Raw genomic sequence first — 12668 nt, forward strand, 5'->3', positions numbered from 1 at the left:
TTTAAACACATAATATTTTATCCACTACCTACCTATACACTACAAGTGTACTGTTTTTTTTGCTATCTCAGAATCGAAAATGACTAAGTACTTAACAACATTTTTTTTTCTATTAAACAAATTCTTGTTATCCTATTTTCAACTAAATGTAATAATTTAACAAGAAATGATTCCGCAAATGACGCCAATATTTCTGTTGGAATACTTAATTTCTATTATTGCACACTATGACTTATGAACACATCCATGGAATGCAAAGTAAATCTGACCGGTCCAATTCATTTTACATGCACAAATACGCAATGAATGTTGAACGGAATGAAGTTTTTTTTTTTTTTTTTTTGATTCTTCTTTCTTTGTGTAAAATGACTTTTAAATTCTGCAAATGAACGAATGTCGTCACACTATTCTGAGGGGATCACACAATGATTTCTGTACCTGAATTATTTCTGGTTCACCCCTCACACTATAATAGAGCTTCAAACAGAAAAGCAACGTTAGCAATCTTATAAACAGAATCTAATTTTCAAATCACCGTTTTTTCTATATTAACATTACAGATAACAGACTTAACAATCTTGATACTTTATAATATCTAAACAAATAGGTAAAAAAAATCGTTTCGTTCTCAAGACTTACACGACTTTAGTTCAAATTACTGTGTTTTCGTAATAAATACGGTAGGTTTAAATAATAGGTTCAGTGGTAGAGAGCGCTTTGTCTGTGTGTATTGTATTACCGAGGTTCATGAGTGACGACCGTGGATGCCCATTCAGGGCAACAACAGAGAGAAATCCCAACAGGTAGAGATAAATCTAAAGTTTAACTAACAAATTTCACGAAGGTGTGTCGTGCCTGAAAACATTCGTCGTAGGGTTGAGATGTTCGCGATTGCATTAATCGAGTCATATTTGTGTAGTCAACGCCAACAGTGGCTTTTAAAAGCCATGCACCATATGCGAGATATTTATTTCATATCGAGAGATGAAAGGTTATTTCATTTAAGCGACATTTCGCTTAATAAGCGACATTCATTTTTGTTATTCAGTTTCATTTGGTATATTAGCATCGACTATTTGATGTTTCTAATTAAACCTCAATTAAGTTTACCCCATACAAATAGCTGAAGAAGTTTTTTTTTGTTATAGTCCCCGGTACGTAACTTGGCAAGAGTCGCTAGATGCGCAGAAGTCGTATTTTAGGTCTCTTTGGTTGTCAAGCGGGACGCGGGGAAAGACGTATGTCCGTTCCGAGCGCGCGATTGGCGAGTCAGTCGACCTTCCCCTCCCGCACCGCGCAAACGTTCCGTTCGCTCCCAGTTACACATGCGCCTACTAAAGTTGTAGGAACCCTTTCTTTATATTGAGTTTTTGTTACAAGTCGTTATTATTGGTTTAAATTTAGTTTTTGTTACGAGTGTTATTGTTTTAAGTTTGTTTGCAATGCCAGGACCAAATACCAATGGCCATATAGTCGATTCAGTCACTGAGCGTTTTATTATTTACGCCAGTGACGACAGCAACTCTTCGTTATGTCGACGATGAGGAGCCAACTCCTTCCACCAGCTCAGGTGCTACCATAAATTTAATCCAAGGGGTAGCACTATTAGAAAATTATAGTGACGACGGCGACACATAATTTTTAATATCAAGTATATTTTTTTAAATAAAATCTTAACTTTTAATTGTATTTTATTTATAACACCTAATACACTTCACGAATTTCTCTCTTTTCTTTAACTTTCTTCTAAACACACAGGCTTAAAAATAAATTATAGCAAATAAAAAATTTAATAGAATTAAATTAGATTATATGCGGGCAATAAAAGTGACCACTTTTTTGTTGCAATGTACACTATGCGCGACATTACCCCCACTACACCAAAACCTTGCCAACTTACGTGCCGCTTACTATACGATATTTTAAACAAAGCTGTTAATCAAACGAAAGTTTGCTCGATGTGGGAATCGAACCCACGACCCTCTGCACAACATACAATGGCGATAATTCCTGCACCATCGAGTTAGTCAATAGTGACAACCCTAAAACGACGACACGACTTCCCTATGAACTACATTGTTAATTTTCGAACCTTGATAACGTCATGGCCACAGTACAACAGTACAAATGAGGCCGTCAGCGCAAAACTGGCCTAAGCTTATGGAGGCAATTAGGTTTGAATTTTTATGAATTTGAGTAGGCAAAAAAAAATACGCGCAAAAATAATGTTTACAAAGCCATATGTTATCTATGGGTGAACTATGGATAGGCCGGTTTTGCCCCAACATTTATTATATTATATAAAAATGAATTGCTGTTCGTTGGTCTCGTTAAAACTCGAGAACGGCTGGACCGATTTGGCTAATTGTGGTCTTGATTAATTATTTTATACAAAAGTTTAGGTCTTTTATTTATCGATTGAGGCACTACGAAGTTTGCCGGGTCAGCTAGTTTTAAATAAATTCTAATACACGTCATATAAGCTTGAATATAAAAAAAATGTTGATTAGGCCAATTTTGCGCTGATGGCCTCAAATATACCTTATGGCTCTCCTCCTTCATGATGTAGGTCCCGGCGGGCAGGTCCCGCACTTGCACGCTCCCCTGCAAGAGCTGCTCGTTCTCCAGACCCAGCTCCTTCACGAACGCGTCGGTTGCTATTTGAGTTAATGCCTGTTGAAATGTACATAATATGAGTCGACTATTATCAAAGCCGGCAATGTGACTCTTGGACAATTATTGGTAAATCAGAAAAACTAATTATTGACTTTGTATTCCATTGGCAGTCACAAAACTCTTCTGAACGACATCTTAGATAAATAACAGGTTAAGTATTAACCTTTATTTAATGCAGGTTTTGAACCGTATTCTTTGAAGGAGACAATTATATTCAAATCAATCTGTATTGACATATCAATAACATTTTTTTGCCCAAATGCACAGATTGCCACCTTTGATAATAGACGACTCATATGTAGAATTAGGATCGTCACGCATAAAATAAAAACTATTCTACGGTTGCAGTTTTATTGTTCTCTTTCCGAATCTTTTCAATTGAAGGCACGAGTGGATGAAGGGGTTATATACAATCTATACTAATATTATAAAGCTGAAGAGTTTGTTTGTTTGAACGCGCTAATCTCAGGAACTACTGGCCCGATTTGAAAAATTATTTCAGTGTTAGATAGCCCATTCATCGAGGAAGGCTTTAATCCCTTTTGAGCATTTTCGCTGCGTGTACTGCGGAAACGGTTAAAGTTTCGCTAAAGTAATGGATGACAAAACTTTCGCGCCCTTCAAAAGGCCCGGGGCTCACGAGCCTAGACGTAAATCCACCACTGGGAACCAGAATAGCTATACCCAGACTTGCCGGGCTTACTGTATGCCCGAGATAAGTATCCTTACCACGGAGCCGGTTACTCTTGGCATGAAACCTTACCTTCTCGTCTAGGTTGTCATTGATGTGCTTTTTGAACGAGGAGCTGCCCTCCTTGCTGCGCGACAGCGAGGACGTCGGTTGCACGTCCGGCTGCTGGACCGAAGCATAAGTCTATGAAAGCCTATTCTTCATATTGACAGTGCGTGACAATGGCGACACTCTTCTGAAGGTTATATCGAGCAAGATCGGGGGACCGCTAGCTTAACAGCCTTTGCAGCAGGCGCTTATGAAAAGCTTAAGTGAGGCCGTCAGCGCAAAAGTGGCCTAAGCTTACCATAGTTAGTATGGAGATAATAAGGTTCGAAGTTAGCTTTACAATACTTCGTAGGCAATAAAATAAGCGCTAAAATGATGTTTACAAAGACTGTTGTTATTATCTATGAATGAAACTAGGGATAAGCCGATTTTGCATAAAAATTTATTATGTTTTAAATAAATTGCATTACATATGCACGAATATGAATTGTGGGTTATGCCACTTTTGCGCTGACGGCCTCAAATATATATACAACGTGTCCGTCCACCAGTGTCGGAGACTTAAGGGGGGTAAAATGTGGAGATTTTTATCGACAAATCACTATCCCAATTTTCTCTTGACCCCTCTATACTAGAATGGCAACCATTTCGTTTTTTTTTTACTTCGCAGCTCAGGCAGATTAAATCAATGAAAATATCCTTAATTATGGGAAACCAATAATTTTTTTTAGCTTAATAGAGTTCGTTTTCCTGAAAAAAATAACAACCTAAAAAAATGCAATAAAAAACTATAATTTTAAAAATTATAATTAAACAAAATGGCTGCTATTCTAGTATGGAGAAGCCAAGAGAAAATTGGGATAGTGATTTCTCGATAAGAATCCCCATATATTACCCCCATAAGTTTCCGACACTGGTGCACGGACACATTGTATAAAATCAGATCATTAATTTTATAAGAAAAAGCTAAAATTTCCAACAAATCTATAAATTAGTTATGTAGATCCTACCTGCAGCGTGTTCGATGTTACGTCGGGCACCATGTCGGGCCTCTGACGCCGACCCTGGATGTGGATGGGCGAGGAGACTTGATGCCCTCCCTCCTGAGACATGCGCCGACACAGAACTGGGGTTAGCGGCTACTTGCGTGACGTCACAGCAAACATCACAACACACACACAATCACAAAATTCAAACATTCCAAACCGTTAACAAAACAGGATCGTTTTATTATTTCATCATTGCTAAGGTTAGTCTGGGCATTGCTGATGTCCACGAGCGACTATCAGCCCTGTGCGATTATGGAAACTTATTAATTTGTTGTGAACCAGATCGATGATCATTTCACCGGGTGTTAGGACAGATACCACTCCTTTCACGAGACCACAGACAATACTATCGAATTATTAATTTATTATCTTCACTAATGTCAAGCCCAAGACGATGAACTAACACAAGATTTATAATTTTCTTTAATTAAATTAATTTTTGTTACGTACACAATGCCTTACGAAAAAAACATTTTTAAAAACGATTAAAAAACCAAACCACTCAAATGTGTGTGAACAAAATATATCGACGCTTGAAAGGCAAACGTGACTAAGCGACAATAACTGCTTTGTACATAAAGGATAACCATATTCGATGCTCAAAAAATATATATTTCTAGGTCTATTAAAATCATTTCAATCCTACAGCTAGATTCGTTAAAATAGAATTTTTTTCAGGTATTTCAACTTTAAATTAGTCTACTGTAAAGTTCACGCATTGTCGCTTAGTCACGTTTGCCTTTCAAGCGTCGATATGTATAAGCATAATGTTTTCGAAAATGTTACAAGTGAAACGTTTTCAAACACCAAGAAATCCGTTTATAAAACAATAAATTACAGTAGCTGTATTGCAGACCGTACCACGTGATCCGGGGTGGACTTGTCGGCGGGGTGCGGGGAGTGCGACAGGTTGTCAGCTGGCGCTTTTGCTGTCTTCCCTGGAGACGACGAAACCGTCATCGGTCGACGTTTCTCTTTGCCCTGAACAAACAATCAATTTAAAAAATATTATCTGAGGTAAAACATTACGCGTACATTTATAGATAGACAGCAGCTTGGCTGTATCCCAGCCCACTGAGTTTCTCGCCGGATCTTCTCAGTGGGTCGCGTTTCCAATCCGGTGGTAGATTCTGCGAAGCGCTACTCTTGCTAGGGTCAGTGTTAGCAACACTCCGGTTTGAGCCCCGTGAGCTCACCTATACATGTTAGGGTGAAGCTGAAATAGCCACTCAAGGCTATCAGCTTATTGTAACCCATAATGTTTCCTAAACTCAAAGACCTAAAACCTTGACATCAGTGATCATCAACTATCACTCGCCTGAGGTATTCTCATCGAAGCCAATAAAAGATATCTATTTATATATAATCTACTTTATTGCTATTGTTACAATATTGTTGTTGTAACAATTGTTACAATTGTTACTATTGTCACAATAGCAATAAAGTAAATTATGTCAAATCTAATGTCAAATCTAAATTCAAATTAGATTACTTAGAAACGTCAAATGTATCAACTTACAGGATTTACAAGTTCAGCACTCAAGCCAAGGTACTGGTGAAGAGCTGTGAACGTTACCCTCTGAAGACGAACCATGATGATCTGTAAAATAACAAAGTTCGTGTACAGGTCTTCGAAGTAAAGTTTACTTTTAAAGTCATCGTGGCCTATTGGATAAGACGGTGTATATGTATCGAGCGATGCCACTATGCCGGTGTTCGAATCCCGCAGGCAGGCAAAAATTTTCTATAATATATTGTTACACAGCTAAGAGTGACGCCGTCTATCGCCGAATAGCCGAACGAATATCGAAGGATCTAGTAGCATATAGAACGCTCGAGAAGTACAACGCCATCTATTGTCAGATAGCGGAAACACATCAGTTGTACTCTACTTGTGAGGAATGTTCTCGACGATTCTAGGGATTTCGTCTCAACTATAAAAGCGTTACTGAGATGGCACATAGTCAGTTAGTAATCAGAACTACACGAAGCGAAACAGCGGACTGATCACCTGAAGCGAAGCGGAAGAAGCGAATTGAGAATTATAAAGGGTTCTGTGTGTATTCTAAGTGATAAATACAGTTTTAAGTTGTACTTTGGTGGAACGTTTATTTATCCCGAACCCCAGTGCGTAACAATATTCGTGTTTAAAACATGATTTTTTATTGGTTAGATGGATGACATACATCACACATCTTGTGAATGCGTGATGCGGGTATTACGAAATATCTTACCTGTATTACCCTAACGAATATGTCAGGGTACTCTTTGAATACTTCTTGGAAAGCTCTCATTGGCAGCTTTATGACTTGCGAATCTTCAAGAGCTTTGGCGTTCACTGTCTTGTAAGGTTGCGAGTGACCCTGGAGAATTTTTTTAAGTACATTAATTGCTTAAAAATCTAAATAAGTTGCATTTCGAAGTGAAATTATGTGATTCAGTAAAATATCATTTTTATTATGAGCATTTTAATAACTTTTGTGTCTATGACGCATTCAAGCAAGTGTAGTTTCATTCCACTGTGTATGGTCGACGTATTATGTCCTCTTTTTTTCATTCATTGACTTCCACGGTGAAGGAATAACATCGTGCAATAAAAACCAAACCCGCAAAGTTATAATTTGCGTAATTACTGGTGGTAGGACCTCTTGTGAGTCCGCACGGGTAGGTACCACCGCCCCGCCTATTTCTGCCGTGAAGCAGTAATGCGTTTCGGTTTGAAGGGTGGGGCAGCCGTTGTGACTATACTGAGACCTTAGAACTATATCTCAAGGTGTGTGGCGCATTTACGTTGTAGATGTCTATGGGCTCCAGTAACCACTTGACACCAGGTGGGCTGTGAGCTCGTCCACACATTTAAGCAATAAAAAAAAATTAAAAAAAAAATTCAGACGTATCATACGTCACCTCTTCACTCATACCCTTCACACGCACATACACACAGTCCATCCAAGTCCTTTGGCGTCCAAGGCGGTCTTAAGTCCTATTCTCTCATAAGTCGAAATGATTTAAAAAGTATCGGCCTTAAGCGCGGCCCAGTCCGACTTGTCACAAACGTCACCTATTCGTCGGACGCAAACTAAGCATCTCTATAAAAAACGACAACGGACTTTTTGGCGGGAACGCGAGGAGTGAAGTTTTGTGATTTGTTCTGTTTTGTCTATTTAGTGTCTCTTCAGGTTTAAATGCGTAATAATGGTGGTTTGTGAACTGTTTAGTATCTGTGAAAGTGCACAAATGTGGGAAAATAAAACAAAGCGGCTGGACGTCATTTCTCGGGATCTTCCAAAAAGTCCACTAAAAAAATCTCAGTAAATAACCACCATTTTACTGAGATTATATTTCATGCCTTATTTCATTTCATCTCATTCCATTTCATGCCATGTTATTTTTTTTTGTAATTTAATTCGTTTTTAATCATTTATATTATGTCGCGATTAGTTTCCTTCGTTTTCTATTGTTCATAAACTGTAAATAATTAAAACGGCGAATTATAAAAATCTTATTACCTGACGCTGGCTAATGCACAAACCGTGGCGGAGCCAAAAAAAAAAGAAAAAAAGAAGAAAAACAACAACAAACAATACCGTGAGAACATCAGTAAAGCTAAGCAAAGACGTGACGCTCTCTCCCGCCCTGACGACCTTCAACGAGAGACTGCTTCCATCTTGATTCGTGATGTATACGTTCACGCGACCAGTTTGAACCACGTATACGTTTTCGTCGGTGTCGCCTAATAATAATAATAAAAAAAGAGTTCAATATTCATTTGTGCTTCAAATCCAATGAACCCGCTCTGATAGAGATATCGTTCATTGACCGATAAATATCCTGGTTACAGATTGTAAATTGACAATTAACCGATATCACTGGTGGGTAGGACCTCTTGTGAGTCCGCACGGGTAGGTACCACTGCTTTACCTATTTCTGCCGTAAAGCAGTAATGCGTTTCGGTTTGAAGGGTAGGGCAGCCGTTATAACTATACTTGAGACCTTAGAACTTATATCTCAAGGTGGGTGACGCATTTACGTTGTAGATGCCTATGGGCTCCAGTAACCACTTAACACCGCCTTAACAAAACCAGGTGGGCTGTGAGCTTGTCCATTCATCAAAGCAATAAAAAAAGTTAATGGCTTCCGATGAATGAAGTTTTTCGACTAACGAAAGCGTATGGACCGGGCAATGTGGTGGTTATCGTCATTTATGGAGACGTGGCAGTACCGACAGCACAGTCAAGCCACTGCCTACCACTAAGGACTCTTACTAGCCTCTTTTAAAGCAGTACCCAAAGGAGCGAAATTAATTTCATATATTGAAAACGTGCTTCAAACGGTTATCAAATAAATCTTTGTACAGTAATATGGGTCATTTATTTTTTGACATTAATGGCAATCTGGTGTTAAGTGGCGTAGGCGTCACATTTAGACACTTAGTTGAAGTATTACGGCCATCCCATAGTTCTAAGTGAGACGCATGATTACTGAGTAATTAAGTAGCATCTTACCTCGGTACCTGTATGGATGAATGTGATGATGTGATGGAATAACATAGTATTATTCCAACTTCGTATCATTAGTGAATATCTGTTAAGTACGTATTTCCTTGCGAATAACGGTATACGTCGTGGCTTGAAAAACAAGAAGACAAAAAGAGAAGCATGAGAGAGAGAGAGAAAGACAGAAAGCTTCACTCATTCGACTCACCAACTTTGAACAGGAAAGAGCCAGCGGGCAAGTTCAGTATCTCAGTGTGTTTACAAAGCATTAGGAAGACTGGTTTCTCGAAGTGACCGAAAACTCTGATGCTGTGCAGCATGTATAGAGCATCCGGTGGAACTCGATCGTCACTTGTGAGGTCCTCTTCCAAGTATTCTGCTGGTGGTTCCAGTACCTGAATAGATGGTGAAATATCGAATTTAGTAAGTATCCCACGTGGATAATTTGGTGGGATACATCTTCAGTGGACAAGGGCTGACCACTTAATTGCAGCGGTAGGCAGAAACTTGACTGTATCTCTTGCTAACGTTCATGAAGAACATATTCCCCTCTACCTATCAAGACAATATAAAAACCCAGGTTACCTTGCGATGATGACGCTGAAATTTAAATTTTACCGAAAGAGCCATCTTCATCTCATCCAAATCCTGACACTTAAATTGGCATATATGACTTATTGTAGACAGAAACATGGAGCTCCCTTAATACGTGTCAGCTCTCAACACATCCTACCACCGACACTTACGTTAAGAACCAAAGGAGAGTTAGGTCGGAAAATAAAGTGAGAAATGACTACTGATTCCAATACGAACGTTGATAGAGAAGTAACGGCTGTAGCTGATGCAGGCCAAAGCCGGATTGGCGACGTACATTCATAGCGCAGTTGAGTTTTATAAAACATTCAATGATTGACAAACTTTACATTATCTATACTAATATTATAAAGAGGAAAGATTTGTTTGTTTGTTTGTTTCGAATAGGCTCCGAAACTACTGGACCGATTTGAAAAATTATTTTTCCATTAGAAGCCGACATTGTCCCTGATGAACATAGGCTACTTTTTTTTAATTTTATTTTTTTGGTTTCATGTGTGTTTTAATGTTTCCGAAGCGAAGCGAGGGCGGGTCGCTAGTTATTTATAACGGGTGTTAGGAGACCACTTCCGAAAAAAACAGACAGTGACACCTGTGATAATGGGACGGGAAAAAAATCGACCCTGATTAAAAAAAAAAACATATCGTTAAAACGTTTTATTAGCATTATTTACGCTCCATCATGTTAGTACAGCTAAATGAACGGATAGTTTCACAAAAAATATATTACTTTACTAAAAAAAACCAGCAATGAAACACAAAATAAAAAACAGCTGACGCTCGGATCAACGAACGCCCGGGCGCAGCGTTTCTTTTACACGCACACCGACGCGGCGCTGATATACCGCGCTCCTCAAAATTTACAACTTTGTAGATACAAAATTTTCATTTTCGAAAACGGTCTCCTAACACCCAGTATAATATTACCGCGTGTACTTCAACAAATTAACTAAAATTAACTTAGCTTTCCGCAACTATTTCCGTCTGCGTAACTATACTTTATATCGCTTGATCGGCGAATCGTACGCAACGCTGGGATGAAAGCCTATATCATTATCCTTTAGGTACAAGATTTCAAACTGTTTACATACCAAATTTCGTCAAAATCTGTTCAGAGCTCTGGGCGAGAAAGCGTAACAGACAGACAGACAGTAACATTCATTAATCTATCTACTATTATGTAACTTAAAACAGTACAATAAGTAAAATTTACAAATATTTTAAACGACATCGTAGTGTAGTGCTAGGACCTCTTGTGCATCCGCACGGGTGGTACCACCACCCTGCCTATTTCTGCCGTGAAGCAGTAATGCTTTTCGGTTTGAAGGGTGGGGCAGCCGTTGTAACTAATTATAACTAACTATACTGAGACCTTAGAACTCATATCTCAAGGTGGGTTGCGGCATTTACGTTATAGATGTCTATGGGCTCCGGTAACCATTTAACACCAGGTGGACTGTGAGAACGTCCACCCATTTATGCAATGAAAATAAAAATACACTGTTCATCATCATCATCAGCATATAGCAGTCCACCGTTGGACATAGGCCTTTCCATTTGCACGTCACTGAGCACAATCCTCGGCTTCTATCATCAGCTTTTGCCAGCTAAATCGTCACTCCACCGAGGCTGAGGGCGTCCGGCATTACGTTTGCCAATTCGCGGTATACTGTTACGAAATTCCAAATATTACATTACTCATTATAATTCCATTCCTTTTACCGAGTAACGAATAAAATTCTATGACGTCTGATGTTTACTCAGAGAATCCTTATGACGTTAATGTAAATGAAAAGATGTTACTTATTCGTTCTGGATATGTGACGCATTCTCGATGTGTTGTACTGTGCAAAATACTATTAGGTTTTTTTTTGCTTTTGTAGTCAGACGAGCCATACGAGCCAACGGGTGACATGTGGTTATCATTGCTTATCGACGTCAGCAATGCCATGGACAGAGCCAAGCTCCCACCTACGACAACAGTGTTGGCACTTCGAAATCTTAGTCCACGGAGACGAAACATATGTCTACTTGTAGCCTGGATTTAGTGGTCGAAGCGTGTGGATCATACAAAAAGATTTTAGTTCGATTAATTGACGACCAAAAACAAAGCAAGCCGCTTTCAAGAAATGTCAGAAAACACCACCTATAGTAAAGGGTCGCCGCACAGGCCATCGGCCACAACCACATAACGCCGCCACCGGAATATTTCCTGTAATTTTCATTCATTTTACATGTGCGTGTGGCGACCACCGGTGTCCAACCGTGAGCGGTTTTTTTTTCCTACCTAAGCTGATTGTCTAGAGAGACCATATCAGCGTCACCAGGCTAGTAGGTGAGCTCACGGGACTCAAACCAGATCCCTAGCAAGAGCCGTGCTTCGCAGAATCTACAACCAGATCGGAAACGCGACCAATCGAGAAGATCCGCCGAGTAACTCAGTGGGCTGTGTCTGTGGGTTAATTTACTCGCCGCGCCCTTCGTCGCAAGCGACAGGTTCGACCGTTAGTGGATCGGGAGGATCCGAAATGACCGGTTTTGGTCGACGTCGGCTGTTTACCATTCGGTCCGCAGGATCGGCTATGTAGTTTCCGGCGGCCACGATGAGAGAATTCTCGTGTCGTGCCGCTTTATCGAAGTGGGGCGTGCGCGGCGACACTAATAAAACACACACCAACATCACCTTGACATTGCATGAAATCATCTGTGGCCACAATGTATCATTGTGTAAAACTTAAAAATGAATTATATCAATAAACTTCAAATTGAAGTATTTATTGTCACTGTTATTTCAAACGACAATTAAGCCGTGAACACTAAAAAATGCGCAAGGACACAGGTTTATAAACGGAAATAGATTTCTCGAGCTCTGTAACAAATACCTAAAAAAATCCTAATGTTCGTACATAACGCTTTAGGATTGTCAAATTATTGTCGAAACAGGATGATATCACTATTAAACCTAGTCTTAATTTTTTTTAAACATATAACAGACGGGCTTTTTAAACACATTAACGAATTACTTTGAATTATACTAACTCATCCTTTATGTAGGACATCGGTTGGGATTTAACAATGACATCTCGAGGTATGCGCGGTCTACTATCTACTCGC

The 12668-nt window shown here is 39.3% G+C and overlaps 1 protein-coding gene across 11 annotated transcripts in view; it reads right to left on the minus strand.

Annotated features, from left to right (window-relative positions):
* The window catches only part of sws (patatin like phospholipase domain containing sws), a 50728-nt gene that overhangs the window by 33992 nt on the left and 4068 nt on the right, over positions 1 to 12668 (minus strand). For 5 of the 11 annotated variants that reach the window (XM_089733053.1, XM_089733050.1, XM_089733052.1 and 2 more), the window contains exons 4-12: positions 9169 to 9355; positions 8052 to 8197; positions 6699 to 6827; positions 5984 to 6064; positions 5326 to 5445; positions 4426 to 4554; positions 3440 to 3532; positions 2542 to 2673; positions 439 to 477 (exon numbers count right to left, since the gene is read on the minus strand). In XM_089733053.1, the coding sequence (XP_089589179.1) occupies positions 439 to 477; positions 2542 to 2673; positions 3440 to 3532; positions 4426 to 4554; positions 5326 to 5445; positions 5984 to 6064; positions 6699 to 6827; positions 8052 to 8197; positions 9169 to 9355 (1056 nt within the window). The remainder of the gene's footprint in view (positions 1 to 438; positions 478 to 2541; positions 2674 to 3439; positions 3533 to 4425; positions 4555 to 5325; positions 5446 to 5983; positions 6065 to 6698; positions 6828 to 8051; positions 8198 to 9168; positions 9356 to 12668) is intronic. The other 6 variants (XM_089733057.1, XM_089733056.1, XM_028173855.2 and 3 more) reach the window with 3 other exon arrangements.

The sequence above is a fragment of the Bombyx mandarina genome, chromosome 15 (genome assembly GCF_030267445.1).
Source record: "Bombyx mandarina strain Sakado chromosome 15, ASM3026744v2".
Taxonomy (NCBI): domain Eukaryota; kingdom Metazoa; phylum Arthropoda; class Insecta; order Lepidoptera; family Bombycidae; genus Bombyx; species Bombyx mandarina.